General features: G+C 40.0%; 1 protein-coding gene and 1 pseudogene across 1 annotated transcript; both read left to right on the top strand.

The window, feature by feature from the left end:
• Window positions 1-637: 637 nt before the first annotated feature.
• On the top strand, window positions 638-2,262 carry LOC143671739 (uncharacterized; annotated as a pseudogene).
• A 197-nt stretch (window positions 2,263-2,459) lies between these two features.
• Window positions 2,460-7,633, top strand: LOC143671738 (uncharacterized). Its single transcript, XM_077146932.1, has 3 exons — window positions 2,460-2,469; window positions 3,394-3,507; window positions 3,687-7,633. Exons 1-3 carry the CDS (start codon window positions 2,460-2,462, stop codon window positions 4,577-4,579), a joined length of 1,017 nt encoding a protein of 338 aa, XP_077003047.1. The 3' UTR covers window positions 4,580-7,633.
• Window positions 7,634-20,132: the final 12,499 nt, after the last annotated feature.

Genomic DNA, 20,132 nt, shown 5'->3' with positions numbered 1-20,132 from the left:
AAGTCTTCACATAGCACTTAACCACAGCAACCTTTTTGTCTTGAAAGAAGTTTTGTATGAACTTATAAGAACAACCTCTTTTTTTTTACTAATTTTAGAAATCATCTTCCAAATCATATGAGTGCTAGTGTATTTATCTACTCTTGCAACTGTCATAGGTTTGACTTATCCTGTCTCAGCAAATCGTTTCTTAATTACATATTAATGTTTGCCTCTCAAGCCAACCATATTATAGTTGTAAGCCCACAGCATATAAATGATTAATGATGGGTTATCCTGTGAGCCATGGATGGGCCTAACTGATCTTTATTGCTGCTATGTTTTAGTAATGTTGAAATATAAATGCCCTTACTTGTTCAATCCCACATACCAGTTGTTAGAACAACTTGGCGCTGCTTCATGAACTGTGGCAACACACACTGCAATTGACTCCCACCTCCAACCTAAAACTGGGGCACTCGACTCTGTACAAGCATCGTGCTCTGTTTATGTGTCATTTTTAGCATTTAACGCAATCCATTTTAACTGGTTGTATTAGTTACCATCAAAATAGGAGATGCACCCACCATCTGTATCATAATCACATGTCTGAAATTTTACAGGCTGGAGAACATCTATTATTCATCTTTTCATTAAAATGCTTGCATATGGTAAACTTTAGCAAATATTGTCGGTATTTAGTTTAAAAGTGCCAAATAGATCTTGGAAACGTGAACATAGTTAGAGCATTTATGGATGGTTATGCTTCTGAACATTTCAAAAAGATCACGGCAAACAAGGTACCAACCTCATAAGTACTATTAAGGAAAAATAAGAGTACTTTCGTCATAAGTACAATAAAGATGCAATGAACAGCAGGCAGAGTTCTCACTTGCCATGCCGGAGACCCCAGTTTCATTCCTAGTTTGCCTGCCCATTCAAAAAAAGAAAGAAAGTAAAGAAAAGATTAAATGAAGTATACTTAGATGCAAGTACTACCCACGATAAGCTTTCAGTAAACATAAACATATTGCCTTTTGATTTTTCGTTGAATTTTAAAGCTATGCATTCAAGACTGTCCATTTTTATTTTCACCAGGCTATCCAATTCAAAATCCTAACATGAGATTCCCATTGGACAACGGTGAATACTCATTGGAGAAGGATTTACACAATTCCAGAGAAGTGACACACTTTCTTGACTCTCAGACAGGTAAGAAATTGTCCATTAAACACCGGAGAAAGAAGCAAAGAAAAGTTCAGCCTTTTTCAGGGTCAAGCTCTTTGAGATACTCTCTAGGAGTTCCTATCTTTCCACTAGAGGTTAACGCAATACATGTTACTCCCTCACTTTCTACCTGATGGCATCTGCAATTTCTGTTTTTCTTTTAGGCTATCATCTCGAGAGAGAAAATGAAGAAAATCCTTCAAAACAGATAAAACTAGAGGATACATTTTCATTTATTTTTACCGTAGAGGGTACCCCTATCCATGACCCCATTTCACAAAAATATTACAAACACTTGAAATATCAACATGAAATCCACCCAGATGATGTACACTCAGATTTCACAAAGCTTATAGATGACGAGAGCTACTTTCTCGAGAAAAACCTGAGGTCTCTAACCTGGAAGAAGCTCTCAATCCTAGTCCCTATGAACAAAAGTGTCCAGGAGGAAACCCCATAATTCTCAGAGTGTAGACTCTTTAGCTCAGAATTCAAAAGTTTTGGGGAACGAGAAATCCCATTCAGGCAAAGAATTTCACAAGTGCCCTGAATGTGGGGAAAGTTTCCTTCGTATTTCAGACCTTTCTAGACCCCAAGGACTTCACACAGGGGAGAGACCCTATGAGGGCACTGTATGTAAAAAGCAATTCCCTCGACAGGTATACCTTAGAGCGCATCAAAAAAGACATTCTGAAGTTGAAACTTATAAATGCCTAGAGTGTGGCAAGAATTTTCGTCATAGATGCAGTCTTAAAAGACATGTGACAACTCATACAGGTGAAAAACCTCATAGATGTGAGAGTTGTGGGAAAGCGTTTTTTTCAACTGACAGCTCTTACTTTGCACCTGAGAACTCACACTAAAGAGAAGCCTTTTAAATGCAGTTACTGTGGGAAAACCTTTACACAGAAGCCAAACCTTGTGACTCTTTTAAGAATTCATGCAGGGGAGAAGCCATACAAGTGTAATCATTGCTCTAAATGTTTCAGACAGAGGACAAGCTTGATTGTACACCAAGTCAGTCACTTTAAAAAAGATATCTTTAAGAGTTGTTGAGGGAAATATGTCCTATTGAAACTGACCCTAACTCATGAAAGTCTTCACCTGGGACTTAAGAGCAGCAACCTTTTTGTCTTAAAAGAAGTTTAGTTTCAGCTTATAAGAACTACTTCCTTTTTTTTTTTTTTTTTTTACTAATTTTAGAAATCATCTTCCAAATCATATGAGTGCTAGAGTATTTATCTACTCTTGCAATGGTCATAGGTTTGACTTATCCTGTCTCAGCAAGTCGTTTCTTCATTACATTAAAATGTTTGCCTCTCAAGCCAACCATATTATAGTTGTAAGCCCACAGCATATAAATGATTAATGATGGATTATCCTGTCAACCATAGATGTGCCCAACTGATCTTTATTGGTGCTATGTTTTAGTAATGTTGAAATATAAATGCCCTTACTTGTTCAATCCCACTTACCAGTTCTTGGAACAACTTAGCGCTGCTTCATGAACTGTGGCAACACACACTGCAATTGACGCCCACCCAGAACCTAAAACTGAGGCACTCGAATCTGTACAAGCATCGTGCTCTGTTTATGTGTCATTTTTATTACTTAACGCAATCCATTTTAACTGGTTGTATTAGTTACCATCAAAATAGGAAATGCACCCACCATCTGTATCATAATCACATGTCTGAAATTTTACAGTCTATTGAACATCAATTATTCATCTCTTTATTAAAATGCTTGCAGATGGTAAACTTTAGCATGTATTGTCGGTATTTAGTTTAAAAGTGCCAAATAGTTCTTGGAAACATGAACATATTTAGGGCATTTAATGGATGGTTATGCTTCTGAACATTTCAAAAAGATAAGGGCAAACAAGGTACCAACCTCATAACTACTATTAAGGGAAAATAAGAGTACTTTCCTAATAAGTACAATAAAGATGCAATGAACAGCAGGCAGAGTTCTCGCTTGCCATGCCGGAGACCCCGGTTTGATTCCTAGTTTGCCTGCCCATACAAAAAAAAAAAAGAAAGAAAGAAAAGAAAAGATTAAATGAAGCATACTTAGATAAAGTACTACTCACGATAAGCTTTCAGTATATATAAGCTTATTGCCTTTTGATTTTTCGTTGAATTTTAAAGCTATGCATTCAAGACTATCCATTTTTATTTTCACCAGGCTATCCAATTCAGAATCCTAACAAGAGCTTCCCATTGGACAACGGTGAATACTCATTGGAGAAGGATTTACAGAATTCCAGAGAAGTGACACACTTTCTTGACTCTCAGACAGGTAAGAAATTGTCCATTAAACACCAGAGAAAGAAGCAAAGAAAAGTTCAGCCTTTTTCAGGGTCAAGCTCTTTGAGATACTCTCTAGGAGTTCCTATCTTTCCACTAGAGGTTAACGCAATACATGTTACTCCCTCACTTTCTACCTGATGTCATCTTCAATTTCTGTTTTTCTTTTAGGCTTTCATCTCGAGAGAGAAAATGAAGAAAATACTTCAAAACCGATAAAGCTAGAGGATACATATTCATCTATTTTTACCTTAGAGGGTACCCCTATCCATGACCCCATTTCACAAAAATATTACAAACACTTGAAATATCAACATGAAATCCACCCAGATGATCTACACTCAGATGTCACAAAGCTTGTAGATGATCAGAGCTACTTTCTAGGAGAAAAACCTGAGGTCTCTAACCTGGAAGAAACTCTCAATCCTAGTCCCCGAGTACAAAAGTATCGACTTCGGAAACCCCTTAATTCTCAGAGTGTAGAATGTTTTGCTCAGAATTCACACGTTTTGAGGAACCAGAAATCCCATTCAGGCAAAGTACTTCATAAGTGCCCTGAATGTGGGGATAGTTTCCTTCGTATTTCAGATCTTTCTAGACACCAACGACTTCACACAGGGGAGAGACCCTATCAGTGCACTGTATGTAAAAAGCAATTGGCTGGACAGGCATCCCTTAGAGCACATCAAAAAAGACATTCTGAAGTTGAAACTTATAAATGCCTAGAGTGTGGCAAGAATTTTCGTCATAGATGCAGTCTTAAAAGACATGTGACAACTCATACAGGTGAAAAACCTCATAGATGTGAGAGTTGTGGGAAAAGTTTTTTTCAACTAACAACTCTTACTTTGCACCAGAGAACTCACACTAAAGAGAAGCCTTTTAAATGCAGTTACTGTGGGAAAACCTTTACACAGAAGTCAACCCTTGTGACACATTTAAGAATTCATACAGGGGAGAAGCCATACAAGTGTAATCATTGTTCTAAATGTTTCAGACAGAGGACAAGCTTGATTGTACACCAAGCCAGTCACTTTAAAAAAGATAACTTTAAGGGTTGTTGAGGGAAATATGTCCTATTGAAACTGACCCTAACTCATGAAAGTCTTCACCTAGCACTTAACCGCAGCAACCTTTTTGTCTTTAAAGAAGTTTTGTATGAGCTCATAAGAACAACCTCTTTTTTTTACTAATTTTAGAAATCATCTTCCAAATCATAGCAGTTCAAGAGTATTTATCTACTCTTGCAACTGTGATAGGTTTCACTTATCCTGTCTCAGCAAGTCGTTTCTTCATTACATTAAAATATTTGCCTCTCAATCCAACCATATTATACTTGTAAGCCCACAGCATATAAATGATTAATGATGGATTTTCCTGTCAACCATGGATGTGCCCAACTGATCTTTATTGGTGCTATGATTTTGTAATGTTGAAATATAAATGCCCTTACTTGTTCAATCCCACTTACCAGTTGTTGGAACAACTTGGCGCTGCTTCATGAACTGTGGCAACACACACTGCAGTTGACTCCCACCCCCAACCTAAAACTGAGGCGCTCGACTCTGTATAAGTATCGTGCTCTGTTTATGTGTCATTTTTAGTATTTAACGCAATCCATTTTAACTGGTTGTATTAGTTACCATCAAAATAGGAGATGCACCCACCCTCTGTATCATAATCAAATGTCTGAAATTTTACAGGCTAGAGAACATCAATTATTCATCTCTTTATTAAAATGCTTGCATATGGTAAACTTTAGCATATATTGTCGGTATTTAGTTTAAAAGTGCCAAATAGTTCTTGGAAACATGACATAGTTAGAACATTTAATGGATGGTTATGCTTCTGAATATTTCAAAAAGATAAGGGCAAACAAGGTACCAACCCCATAAATACTATTAAGGGAAAATAAGAGTACTTTCCTAATAAGTACAAGAAAGATGCAATGAACAGCAGGCACAGTTCTAGCTTGCCATGGCGAAGACCCCGGTTTGATTCCTAGTTTGCCTGCCCATACAAAAAAAAAAAAAGAAAGAAAGAAAAAAAAAGATTAAATGAAGCATACTTAGATGCAAGTACTACCCACGGTAAGCTTTCAGTAAATATAAGCATATTGCCTTTTGATTTTTCGTTGAATTTTAAAGCTATGCCTTCAAGACTATCAATTTTTCTCAGAGTCTAATTGTTGTAATCTAGAAGTATATATATATGTGTGTATATATATATATATATGTATATAAAATGTTCTTAATGATGATTTTTAAGTTTTGTCCTTTTGCAGTTTTCATGTTATTCTTTGACCCAAGAGTTGGACAGTGCTGACCTTGTCCTCCTAATTTTTGGTTTGTACTGCATGTTGATTAAGAAACGAAGTTCCTTATATTTATAGTTCATTTAAGTTTTCTTGACCACCTATATCTGGTAAAAGTTAATAAGTATCCTGAAGAACATAGAAAATAAGTGTTTTATTTATAGGGCACATATCTAGAATATAGTTTTGGACCTCCTTCAGTTTTCATTGTCCAATAACGACTTCTCAGAGGTTAGCAAAGCCTGGACCTATACTTTTAAGGGCACGGTATATTAAAATATTAGACAAATATTGATATATTTTAAATATTTACATTTAACTAACATGTTTAAGACCCAACACAGGAATGTACGAATTACTGTAGTTTATTTCAAAAATCTAAAATTTGAGTCCTTTTATGAAAGTCATGCTATTAACTGTTGGCCCTGATAGAGGCCAGTTTAACCCTACTTTGAATTTCATTCTGTAGTAATTCTCTAGCCATGTCTTACCAACTAGGTCCCTTTCTTAAGAATGAGAGAAATTAGAGAGTGAGCAAGAAAGAGTTAAAGCCCTCTCATCTTGGTCTGGGTTGGGGGGAAAACACATTCTCTGTCTTATCTCCTGAGATAGTAGAGTTGTCCTTGGGCAGGGAGGAGTCCCTACTCCTATGATATTTCTCTCAAGGTGTTCCCCCTAATGGTAAGGTATCCCCTACATACCCCAAGGGAACAAGAATGAAATAAGGAAATTCATTATTCTTATCCCAATTCTTCCAGTTTTAAGCTGCAAGAAAGTATAATTTGCACTGGAAATCTCTTCCAAATGTTTGTTAGAAAAATGTCCTTGACGAATATGCAAATCATGGTTTCTTTGTCATTTATAGCAATTTTAAAACATGGCCTCAGATCTTTTGCTCATCTCCCTGTGGTTGGCAGAATGGTGCCCCCTAAGGATTTCCGTGTCCTAAAACCTGGAACCATGAATGTGTTTCCGTTCGAAACAATAGGGGTTATGCAAATGTGATTAAGTTCAGGATCTTGAAATCAGATTATGCCCACTGTTCAACTTTACTATCCCAAGTTTTCTTATCAGAGAAAGACGGAAGCAGGAGAGTCAGGGAAGGAGAGGTGGTGACAGGAACAAAGTTTGGAATTCTGCCATTGCTGGAAAAGGCCAGGAGACATGAATTGCACGAAGCCTCTAAAACTTTTGTAAACTCAAAGAACAGGTTCTCCTCTAGAGCCTCCAGAAGGAATGCAGCTCTGTTGGCATCTTGATTTTAGCCCAGCGAGACCCATTTTGGACTTCCGACTTGCAGAACTTTATGGGACTTCCGACTTTCAGAACTTTAAGATTATAAATAAATTTGTTGTTTTGAACAACTGAGTTTGTGATATCTGTTACAGCAGCAACTGGATCGAATACGCTTCCCATCAAGAGGTGTGATCTGTGTTCCCTACACTTAGATCTGGGCAGGTTTCAGGCTGCTACTAATTGTAGCAGGCTGAATTGGTAGCACTTGAGTACAGCAGGAGAGATGCGGTGCAAATTCTGCTAGGTCTTAAAAGACGTGCAGTATCCATCTTTTCCACGATGAGTCAAAGGAAACAATTTGTGCCCCAATTAAATAATCTATGTCTGCTTTAATTTGATTTCATCTCTGTACGTGTGTGTGATTATTTTGGAGGTCGATCTGCGCTGTGTTTGCTTCAATATTGTCTCAGGGTTCCTTATTTGACTTATGAACTTGTACTCATCTTAGTTTGGAAACCTCACATAATTGTTTCTCTCTGGATACAGTCTGCTCTTAAAAGTCACTTTGCTAACCCTCTGTAATCTAGTGAAACAATTTCTAAGTTAGTAAGATTTTCACAATTTTGGGCTTTCAAAATTATGGAGCAAAAACACGAAAGCCACCCTCTAGCATTTGGCTTGCTAAATTTTCTGTTTTACTTTACTATTTAATACTGAAAATACATTCATAGAATGTGTTGTTGTGGCATAGAATATGTTATTCTATTTTACACATAGAAAATGTGTAAACGGTCATTGGGAAAAATAAAAATGTATAGAGGACATAGAGAGAAAAGCCCAAGAGGCCCCCTTCTCCGGTTCTACTCTCTAGAGACAGCCCTGTTGTTTCCTTTTTATCCATCCAGATAGTTAAGCATAAAAAGATATTTTCCAGTTTTTTTCAAAAGTAAGACCATATTATATACATTGTACTACAGGCTGGTTTTCTTCATTTTATCTATATTGGCCATCTTTGCACACTAGCCCGCAGAAATTCACCAAGTTGTTTTCAGTGGCTGCCGCATAGTCCATGGAATGGATTCTCAATTTATTCAACCAGTCCCTATTGATATACATTTAAGTTGGTTCCCAATGGGTAACCCGTTTTCAAATGAAGAAGGCAGGTGAATGTTTGAGGAGGGTAATGTCCACCTCAGACTGACATAAAACTATTGGATAAAAGAGAAGGTGGACACAGTTTGGTTATGTTTATCTGAATTATAAGCAGGGAAAGCATCTTCATGTGCAAGATCTTTACAGATGGAATGCTGGAACTGGAACTACAGGTAGATCACTTAACTGGGTATTTTCAAATTTGTTTTGGATGAGGAGGAGGGATTACAATACACTTGGATCTAAGAACATCTTTCTTTCGGTTTCAATATTAGAAAAGGTTTAAAAGTGGTGCTTGTCTGGTTGAAGGACAGGTCTAGGCCTAGAGCCAATCCCATTAGTTTCACCCAGATGGACTTCAAGAAATCCATGAACCCCCCGAAAAGGCAACTCACTGGCTTATACCGGAGTGAAATGCATACCTGGAAGAGGGCCCAAACTCCCTCCCACCTCCCTCTTCTTTTTAACATGGGGATGAGGCTGCAATGCAGAAAACAAAGAATAGGGATGCAGAGGATGGGACTCCAACTAAGACTGGGTTTTGATAAGGGTGCTTATGGAATGATTCCACAAGCTGTACATTCTGATACTGTTCTCACACATTTACCCAGTTAGAAATTTTCCAGTCACAATAAATGTATCCCAGGGACACGGGTCATCAAGTGGCTCACATTTTTGACCATCAGTTCCCCCAATACCACCTCTATCAGTCAGAGCTGGGTCTACGCTGTGAGTATTTACTCGGACTGCCCCCCACTCACTCCCAACAGTGACAACTGAATGAAGGCCAAGGGCGTGAATCAACTACAGTGCAAATCTCTTGATTCCCCATGAATGCATGCTACAGTTTCTATAAAGCAATTCGGAATGCTGTCATAGAAGAATTTCATGTCATTCTGATGACAAATATTTATTGAATCTGCCAACACTAAAACTGCACACCCTTTCCTTTTTATGTCACATCACTCCACCAGAGTCTGAGCAGTGCTATTCAAAGTGTGACTCAACACTCACGTGTTGGTGTGGGAATTGCTTCTTTTTGGACCCCCCAAATGTGAATTCAGACATTGAGTTGAAGCATTTGGAAACTTGGAGTAAGTTGAAAGTGCACCTTTAAATCTACTGAATCTAATAACAATATCAGAAATTAGTCTTATGATTTACATGTATCTGACTTTTTATTTCACATTCTTATGATTATTTTTATTGTACTTTAGAAATACATTAGAATGCCCTTTCTCCATTTGTGGAAGCTGCTGGAAGTTAAAGAGACTGTTATTGCTAAAGCACTTGGATACCCTAGTGGATACAAGAGAAGATGCCAAACAGTACTGGGTGATTTGAACTTGGAGAAGTGAAAGCCTCTCCTTGGGCTTGTGCAGGGAATTTTCCACATCTCCTAAGAAGTGGACGCGCAGATTCTGGCTGAGCTCTAACACCAATGCTTAGCATAACATCCTAAGATTCGACTTCCTAATTTGAGGAATGGTTACGTTTCTCTGCTACCAGCAAGGCTGGTTTAGTGTGGAGGAAAAGACATTTGATTGTGAGTCAGGTGACGTAGGTTCTGGTTTTTGTCCTAACAACTCAATTTACCATTAAGACATTGAGTATTAAACTATAATGCTGAAGGCTTAACTAAATCAATGTCCCTCTAGCCGGTGTCCCATACCAGTGCTCTGAGAGATGTTAGGAATGAACAAACCAACCCCCTCACACACACACACAAATTCTTCTGTGCTTAAAAAACACAGGAAAGGGGGGTCAAAGGTAGCTCAGTGGTAGAATTCTTGCCTGCCATGCGGCAGACCTGGGTTCGATTCCTGGCCCACGTACATCCCATGACAAGCAGGATTACCATGGCAACAACACATCATCAGTGACAAACAAAACAAAGAAACCCACAAAACCAACCAACAAACAAAACTCAACAAATGGTGCTGCAATAACAGGATACTCACATGGAAGAATAATGAAATGTGACCCCGCCATACAGCATACACACGCAAAAAAAGAAAGACCCATGGCAAAACGCATACTTATATCCCTCTCCCTTAATCCCTTAGATTCTCAGTATACATTTACACCCAAATGCTATCATCAGTCCAAGATTACGGGAACAATAACGTTACATAACTTCTATTCTCCTAATTTGCTTGAAGAGTATTTTCTTTTCATGACGCACATCTTAGTAGCTGTCAAACAGCATTGCCTGAGTATGTGTGGTGGGCCCTGAGTGAGGAAGATTTCTAGCTTCCTTCGAGAGCAGGTTTTGACATTCTATAATGTCAAAAATCTCAGTTTTGAGAGAATTAACGGGAAGTGTCCCATTCTTGCAAGGCCCCCAGGTGGTCTCTGTTAACATTCAGGCCACTACTACTTGGAAGTCCTGAATAGCAGACACTGCTGTATTGTGCGATGGGTGGAGAGGCAAGCTGCGTGGAGGTGCTTCTCCCATAGCACCTTATGAATCCCTTCCTATACCAGAGTAAAGTCCCCAGAGCCCTGGCCTTGGAAGTTTGTACAATTAGAATGACAGCCAGAGCAGCTGTCTCCAATTACTAGTTCTCTCTGAGCTCCCTGTAAAGGAACGGAATACTCTTCTCTTCTATTCCTCTTGCTAGAGAATGAGACAAGGACTCATGGGTGTCGTGTATGTGTTGACTATCTGACGCCCTGGAAATGAAGATCACTGAACTTGAGGAAACTGAGAGCTAATTTTCAGATGGCCAGAGCAGGTTCTGCTCTTTGATAGATATAGTGTCTTTATTTACGTATTTATTTATAAAGGACAAACTATGTGTCGCGTTTGTGTTAGGTGCTGAAGTTGCGAGGCTGAACAAGACAGGCAACTTATTTACTTTTTCTCAAGAATGACCTTTGCATCTCTCTAGGTCTCTGTTAATAACAGATCTTTATGTTTAAGTGCTTGGATGATTTTTTATTCTTTCATCATCTTTAGGGTCAACCTCCACTTGGTGACTTTTTTTTAGACTGTAGGCACTAGGCAAACTTCCTATTCCCTGTGGACTTTCTGGAGTCTCAGAAGGCTCAAAAGCCTGCAAATTTTTCTCCTGCATATGTCACAAAAATAAGGTGGCTCAATAAATGTCTTCTCCAGTCTTTAACAAGGTGCACATTCTGACAGAAACTTTTCCCATATACCTGGCATTTAAAGGGAATCTTTCCTGCGTGAGTTCTTTGATGTGCATGGAGGTTTGTGGTATGACTGAAGCTTTACCAACACCAGGGGCATCTATATGATTTTATTCTTTGGTGTGTCATGAAGTGCTTATTAAGATATAAACGACAACTAACACCTCTAAAACATTATTGACACATATGGGGCTTCTCTTCCGTGTAAACGCCTTGGTGCTTAATAATTTCAGTCCTAATTCTGAAGCTTTCCCCACATTCCTGGCATTTGATGGACTTCTCTCCTATGTGAATTTTTTGATATACATGAAGATTTGTGGTGTGACTGAAGCGTTTCCCACAGCAGGAACAATTCTAGGGTTATGTTCCTTGGCGTCTCATTAGATGCTTATTAAGTTATAAACTAAACCTCTTAAAACATAGTTGGCATGTATCTAGTTTCTGCTCAGTGTTCATTCCCTGGTGCTTAATAATATTGATTTAATTCTGAAGTTTTCCCCATTTTCCTGACATTTATGGCAACTCCACACCCTGTGGAAAGTCACAGACATATCCACTGGTGGAAGGCATGATTTTCGTGGGTTCTCTGAAGGGAATTGTTGTGGATGTTGGCTACTTCACAAGATTAAAACATGCCTAGCTGAGAGGAATCAAACAGGAACATAGTTGAGAGTGAAGCGCCTGCAGAGCATAATAGCTTTCAAAAATTGAAGTTGTGGCTCTGATCTAGCCAGGGACTGATGGGAAACAATCGGCTTCCTTCAGGAGGAGGCATCCTATAAGCCCCTGAGTGACAGCGCCAGTTCTCTTGGAGGGCCCCCAGGAAGGAAGGGAGCACAGAGAGCAAGCACAGTGGGGAGGCGGTCCCAACCAACGTGCATATTCTCGTGGGCCCCACAACAACCACGGATGGCCATTCCCCAGGAGGATGCTAGGACCTCACACCTCTGGTAGCTGCCTTTTATGGGGCAGATACAGTAAGGACACCCTGCGCCCCTAAGGGCTAAGCTAGAAGCCCAAGGCCCTGGAGTTGGTATTTTCCATCGCATCCACAGAGGGAGCTGGTTCTGGGCCTATTCTAGCCTGGAGGTGGGCCTGGAGACGATTTCTGAGGGAGACCGGCTTCTCAGTGAAGTGAAGAAGCCCTGTGGCAGCCCCACTTCTGCTGTACTTAGACTCCACAGTTAGGTGGAAGTTAGGTGGAAATTATTAAGCACCAGGGAGTTCACACGGAAGAGAAACCCCATAAGTGTCAATAATGTTTTAGAGGTTTTAGTTGTAGTTTATATCTAAATAAGCACTTAATGACACACCAAAGAATAAAACCATATAGATGCTCCCGGTGTTGGAAAAGCTTCAGTCATACCATAAACCTCCATGCACATCAAAGAACTCATGCAGGAAAGATTCCCTTTAAATGCCAGGTATATGGGAAAAGTTTCTGTCAGAATGTGCACCTTGTTAAAGACTGAAGAAGACAAGCCCCTCGACCTTGAATCAGATCTTTACCGTTTGGTGCCCGGTCCGCAAACTGCGACTCAAGAATGGTGGTTTGAGGAGAGATCCCAGGGAATGAGGGAGGGGCCGAGTGCCGGCCTGATTCTCCAAGGCCCCTGCCAGACAGTATGTCTGGAATACTGCCTCCCTCAGAGGAGCAGGGGCGCACAGCTTCACTCCCCACAGTGGCAGGAGAGGGTGACTTTGCAGTAGAGACTGAGGAAGGGGGAAGTGGCCCCCACAGAAGCTGAGAAAGGCGGTCTGGAGGAAATAGGGACTTTAATTTTCCCTTTGTGTTCTGTCAGAGGACACTTCAGATAGAGAGGTCTCCTGTGTCCTTAGCAGCCTCTGGGGCCGCAGCTTGGCGGGGCTGGGGGCTAGGCAGGATACAACCACTTATTTAGAGTGGGAGGTGGCATCATCATTGATGGATGGTGGCGTCATCATTGCAGGGCAGCGTTCGGCCTGAGTCCAGGTGGGGCTGTAAATTGTATAAAGTATACCCTCACCCATGCTATTGTGCAACAAGTCTCAGGTGCCAGGGCTCCTGGTGGCTCACCAATATCCACGTTATTCCTTCTGTTCTCTGAAACATCCTTCAATGGTTCCATTCTACGTTAACTTTAACCACTTAAGTTAGCTGTCATGGAGCACTACTCAGCAATTACAAAAGAATAAACTACTGATATATGCATCACTGTGAATGCACATACAGAGAATTATGATGAGTAAAAAAAAGCCAACCCCCTAAGGTTACATTCTGAACGACTTAATTTATATATCATACTTGTGATGACAAAATTACAGAATTGGAGACCATACTAGTGGTTTCCAGTAGTTAGGGTCAGGGCTGTGAGGAAAGAGATGAGTGTGGTTCTGGATCTTGGGCAACACAAGGAATCTTTGTGATAAAGGAACTCTTCTGGATCTTGACTGTATCAGTGCCAACATCCTGAATAAATATTGCACAGTATTTCTGTAAGATGTTAGTATTGGGTGAATGGTAAAAGAGTATCCATATTATTTCACACTACTGCATGTGAACCTACAATTAAGTCAAAATGAAAATTTTAATTAAAATATCAATGAATGGTCTCTTTTGTCCGCCGGCCCGCCACGTGGCACCCAGGCCCCGCAGCAGCAGACCCGCCCGCCCTCCTCTCCCCTCTTTTGTCTGCCGGCCCGCTGCGCGGCACCCACGCCCCGCAGCAGCGGACCCGCCCGCCCTCCTCTCCCCTCTTTTGTCCGCAGGTCCGCCGCGCGACCTCCACGCCCCACAGCAGTGAACCCGCCCGCCCTCCTCTCCCCTCTTTTGTCCGGGGGCCCGTCGCGCGGCGCCCACGCCCCGCAGCAGCGGACCCGCCTGCCCTCCTCTCCCCTTTTCCGCCTTCACCGGCTCCTCCGCCACCAGCCTCGACAGCCTTGCCACCCTTACCTTTCCTCCTCCAGAACAGCTACTGGGGGAGTGGAGATATTACAGAGCAGCTCCCAGAGCCTCAAGGGAGATCAAAGGGATGGAGTACCCCATCCTGGAACGGCTGACTATCTGGGAGAACCAGCTCCGGTGAGATCACCAAGGGGCACGGGCTTTCCTGGGTGGGACGGCAAGCGACCGGAGTCCCTCCCTTCCACCTTCCCAAGCCAGCAGGTAGAATTGGACAGAGGGTCCCCTTAGGCCGCGGCGGCTGGCGCCCCCACCACGCGAGGCCCCCCGGACCAACTGAGAGAGTTGGGTCGGAAATCCCCACACTGCGGAGAACAGTGACCGGGGGATCACTTCCGAACACGTGACACCCCCGTCCGGCTGGGAACAGTGCACTCTCCCGGGCTGTGATGACTGGCGCCCTCCCGCCACGCTTGGCACCCCGGGCCGACTAGCTAATTCGACCGGACGCTCTCCCGTGCTGCGGCGGCCGGCGACCCTCCCCGGGTTTGGAACCCCAGGCCAGCTGGCACTCTTCCAAGACGCTTCGGCTGCCGAACCTCCCCTACGGCGAGAATTTTCCAGAGTTAAAGGACCCACAGCAACTTTCACTGGTGGAACCCGTTGACAAACGTGTGCCATGAGCACCACCTACTGGGCAGGATAAGAAAAACAGAACCCAGAGATTGCACAGAAAAATCTTTCAACCTGTGGGGTACAACACCCAGGGAAATCTGACTAAATGCCCAGACGCCAGCAGAAGATAACGGATCACGCTCAGAAAATTGAACATATGGCCCAGTCAAATGAACAAACCAATAGTTCAAATAAGATACAGGAGCTGAAACAACTAATGCTGAATATACGAACAGAAATGGAAAACCTCTTCAAAAACGAAATCGATAAATTGAGGGAGGACATGAAGAAGACATGGGCTGAACATAAAGAAGAAATAGAAAAACTGAAAAAACAAATCACAGAACTTATGGAAGGAAAGATAAAGTAGAAAAGATGGAAAAAACAATGGATACCTACAATGACAGATTTAAAGAGACAGAAGATAGAATTAGTGATTTGGAGGATGAAACATCTGAATTCCAAAAAGAAACAGAAACTATCCAGAAAAGAATGGAAAAATTTGAACAAGGTATCAGGGAACTCAAAGACAATGTGAACCGTACAAATATACGTGTAGTGGGTGTCCCAGAAGGAGAAGAGAAGGAAAAAGGAGGAGAAAAACTAATGGAAGAAATTATCACTGAAAATTTCCCAACTCTTATGAAAGACCTAAAATTACAGATCCAAGAAGTGCAGCGCACCCCAAAGAGATTAGACACAAATAGGCGTTCCCCAAGACACTTACTAGTTAGAATGTCAGAGGTCAAAAAGAAAGAGAGGATCTTGAAAGCAGTGAGAGAGAAGCAATCCATCACATACAAGGGAAACCCAATAAGGCTATGTGTAGATTTCTCAGCAGAAACCATGGGAGCTAGAAGACAGTGTGATGATATATTTAAGTTACTAAAAGAGAAAAACTGCCAGCCAAGACTCCTATATCCAGCAAAATTGTCCTTCAAAAAGGAGGGAGAAATTAAAACATTCTCAGACAAAAAGTCACTGAGAGAATTTGTGACCAAGAGACCAGCTCTGGAAGAAATACTAAAGGAAGCACTAGAGTCAGATACAAAAAGACAGAAGAGAGAGGCATGGAGAAAGTGTAGAAAGAAGGAAAGTCAGATATGATATATATAATACAAAAGGCAAAATGGTAGAGGAAAATATTATCCAAACAGTAATAACTCTAAATGTTAATGGACTGAATTCCCCAATCAAAAGACATAGACTGGCAGAATGGATTAAAAAACAGGATCCTTCTATATGCTGTCTACAGGAAACACATCTTAGACCCAAAGATAAATATAGGTTGAAAGTGAAATGTTGGGAAAAGATATTTCATGCAAATAACAACCAGAAAAGAGCAGGAGTGGCTATACTAATATCCAACAAATTAGACTTCAAATGTAAAACAGTTAAAAGAGACAAAGAAGGACACTATATACTATTAAAAGGAACAATTAAACAAGAAGACATAACAATCATAAATATTTACGCACCGAACCAGAATGCCCCAAAATATGTTAGGAATACACTGCAAACACTGAAAAGGGAAATAGACACATATACCATAATAGTTGGAGACTTCAATTCACCACTCTCATCAATGGACAGAACATCTAGACAGAGGATCAATAAAGAAATAGAGAATCTGAATATTACTATAAATGAGCTAGACTTAACAGACATTTATAGGACATTACATCCCACAACAGCAGGATACACCTTTTTTTCAAGTGTTCATGGATCATTCTCAAAGATAGACCATATGCTGGGTCACAAAGCAAGTCTTAATAAATTTAAAAAGATTGAAAACGTACACAACACTTTCTCGGATCATAAAGGAATGAAGTTGGAAATGAATAATAGGCGGAGTGCCAGAAAATTCATAAATACATGGAGGCTCAACAACACACTCTTAAACAACAAGTGGGTCAAAGAAGAAATTGCAAGAGAAATTAGTAAATACCTAGAGGCAAATGAAAATGAAGACACAACATATCAAAACTTATGGGACGCAGCAAAGGCAGTGCTAAGAGGGAAATTTATTGCCCTAAATGCCTTTATCAGAAAAGAAGAAAAGGCAAAAATGCAGGAATTAACTGTCCACTTGGAAGAACTGGAGAAAGAACAGCAAACTAATCCCAAAGCAAGCAAAAGGAAAGAAATAACAAAGATTAGAGCAGAAATAAATGAAACTGAAAACAATAGAGAAAATCAATAAGACCAGAAGTTGGTTCTATGAGAAAATCAACAAGATTGATGGGCCCTTAGCAAGATTGACAAAAAGAAGAAGAGAGAGGATGCAAATAAATAAGATTAGAAATGGAAGAGGAGACATAACTACTGACCTCACAGAAATAAAGGAGGTAATAGCAGGATACTATGAACAACTTTACACTAATAAATACAACAATTTAGATGAAATGGATGGGTTCCGGGAAAGACATGAACAAACAACTTTGACTCAAGAAGAAATAGACGACCTCAACAAACCAATCACAAGTAAAGAGATTGAATTAGTTATTCAAAAGCTCCCTAAAAAGAAAAGTCCAGGACCAGACGGCTTCACATGTGAATTCTATCAAACATTCCAGAAAGAATTAGTACCTACTCTCCTCAAACTCTTCAAAAAAATCGAAGTGGAGGGAAAACTACCTAATTCATTCTATGAAGCCAACATCACCCTCATACCAAAACCAGGCAAAGATATTACAAAGAAAGAAAACTACAGACCAATCTCTCTAATGAATATAGATGCAATAATCCTCAATAAAATTCTAGCAAGTCATATCCAACAACACATTAAAAGAATTATACATCATGACCAAGTAGGATTCATCCCAGGTATGCAAGGATGGTTCAACATAAGAAAATCAATTAATGTAATACACCATATCAACAAATCAAAGCAGAAAAATCACATGATCATCTCAATTGATGCAGAGAAGGCATTTGACAAGATTCAACATCCTTTCCTGCTGAAAATACTTAAAAAGATAGGAATACAAGGGAACTTCCTTAAAATGATAGAGGGAATATATGAAAAACCCACAGCTAATATCATCCTCAATGGGGAAAAACTGAAAACTTTCCCCCTAAGATCAGGAACAAGACAAGGATGTCCACTATCACCACTATTATTCAACATTGTGTTGGAAGTTCTAGCCAGAGCAATTAGACAAGAAAAAGAAATACAAGGCATCAAAATTGGAAAGGAAGAAGTAAAACTATCACTGTTTGCAGACGATATGATACTATACGTAGAAAACCCAGAAAAATCCACAACAAAATTACTAGAGCTAATAAATGAGTACAGCAAAGTAGCAGGTTACAAGATCAACAGTTAAAAATCTGTAGCTTTTCTATACATTAGTAATGAACAAGCTGAGGCGGAAATCAAGAAACGAATCCCATTTACAATTGCAACTAAAAGAATAAAATACATAGGAATAAACATAACTAAAGAGACAAAAAACCTATATAAAGAAAACTACAAAAAACTGCTAAAAGAAATCACAGAAGACCTAAATAGATGGAAGGGCATACCGTGTTCATGGATTGGAAGACTAAATATAATTAAGATGTCAATCCTACCTAAACTCATCTACAGATTCAATGCAATACCAATCAAAATCCCAACAACTTATTTTTCAGAATTAGAAAAACCAATAAGCAAATTTATATGGAAGGGCAGGTTGCCCCGAATTGCTAAAAACATCTTGAGGAAAAAAAACGAAGCTGGAGGTCTCGCAATGCCTGACTTTAAGTCATATTATGAAGCCACAGTGGTCAAAATAGCTTGGTATTGGCATAAAGATAGATATATCGACCAATGGAATCGAATAGAGTGCTCAGATATAGACCCTCTCATCTATGGACATTTGATCTTTGATAAGGCAGTCAAGCCAACTCACCTGGGACAGAGCAGTCTCTTCAATAAATGGTACCTAGAGAACTGGATATCCATATGCAAAAGAATGAAAGAAGACCCATCTCTCACACCCTATACAAAAGTTAACTCAAAATGGATCAAAGATCTAAACATTAGGTCTAAGACCATAAAACAGTTAGAGGAAAATGTAGGGAGATATCTTACCAATCTTACAACTGGAGGCGGTTTTATGGACCTTAAACCTAAAGCAAGAGCACTGAAGAAAGAAATAAATAAATGGGAGCTCCTCAAAATTAAACACTTTTGTGCATCAAAGAACTTCATCAAGAAAGTAGAAAGACAGCCTACACAATGGGAGACAATATTTGGAAACGACATATCAGATAAAGGTCTAGTATCCAGAATTTATAAAGAGATTGTTCAACTCAACAACAAAAAGACAGCCAACCCAATTACAAAATGGGAAAAAGACTTGAACAGACACCTACCAGAAGAAGAAATACGGATGGCCAAGAGGCACATGAAGAGATGCTCAATGTCCCTGGCCATTAGAGAAATGCAAATCAAAACCACAATGAGATATCATCTCACACCCACCAGAATGGCCATTATCAACAAAACAGAAAATGACAAGTGCTAGAGAGGATGCGGAGAAAGAGGCACACTTATCCACTGTGGGTGGGAATGTCAAATGGTGCAACCACTGTGGAAGGCAGTTTGGCGGTTCCTCAAAAAGCTGAATATAGAATTGCCATAAGACCCAGCAATACCATTGCTGGGTATCTACTCAAAGGACTTAAGGGCAAAGACACAAACGGACATTTGCACACCAATGTTTATAGCAGCGTTATTTACAATTGCAAAGAGATGGAAACAGCCAAAATGTCCATCAACAGAAGAATGGCTAAACAAACTGTGGTATATACATACGATGGAATATTATGCAGCTTTAGGACAAGATAAACTTATGAACCATGTAATAACATGGATGGACCTAGAGAATATTATGCTGAATGAATCCAGCCAAAAACTAAAGGACAAATACTGTATGGTCCCACTGATGTGAACGGACATTCGAGAATAAACTTGAAATATGTCATTGGTAACAGAGTTCAGCAGGAGTTAGAAACAGGGTAAGACAATGGGTACTTGAAGCTGAAGGGATACAGACTGTGCAACAGGACTAGATACAAAAACTCAAAAATAGACAGCACAATAATACCTAATTGTAAAGTAATCATGTTAAAACACTGAATGAAGCTGCATCTGAGCTATAGGGGTTTTTTTGTTTTTGTTTGCTTGTTTGTTTGTTTGTTTGTTGTTGTTGTT

The sequence above is a fragment of the Tamandua tetradactyla genome, chromosome X (genome assembly GCF_023851605.1).
Source record: "Tamandua tetradactyla isolate mTamTet1 chromosome X, mTamTet1.pri, whole genome shotgun sequence".
NCBI classification, from domain to species: domain Eukaryota; kingdom Metazoa; phylum Chordata; class Mammalia; order Pilosa; family Myrmecophagidae; genus Tamandua; species Tamandua tetradactyla.
This window is presented reverse-complemented; position numbering and strand designations above follow the sequence as displayed.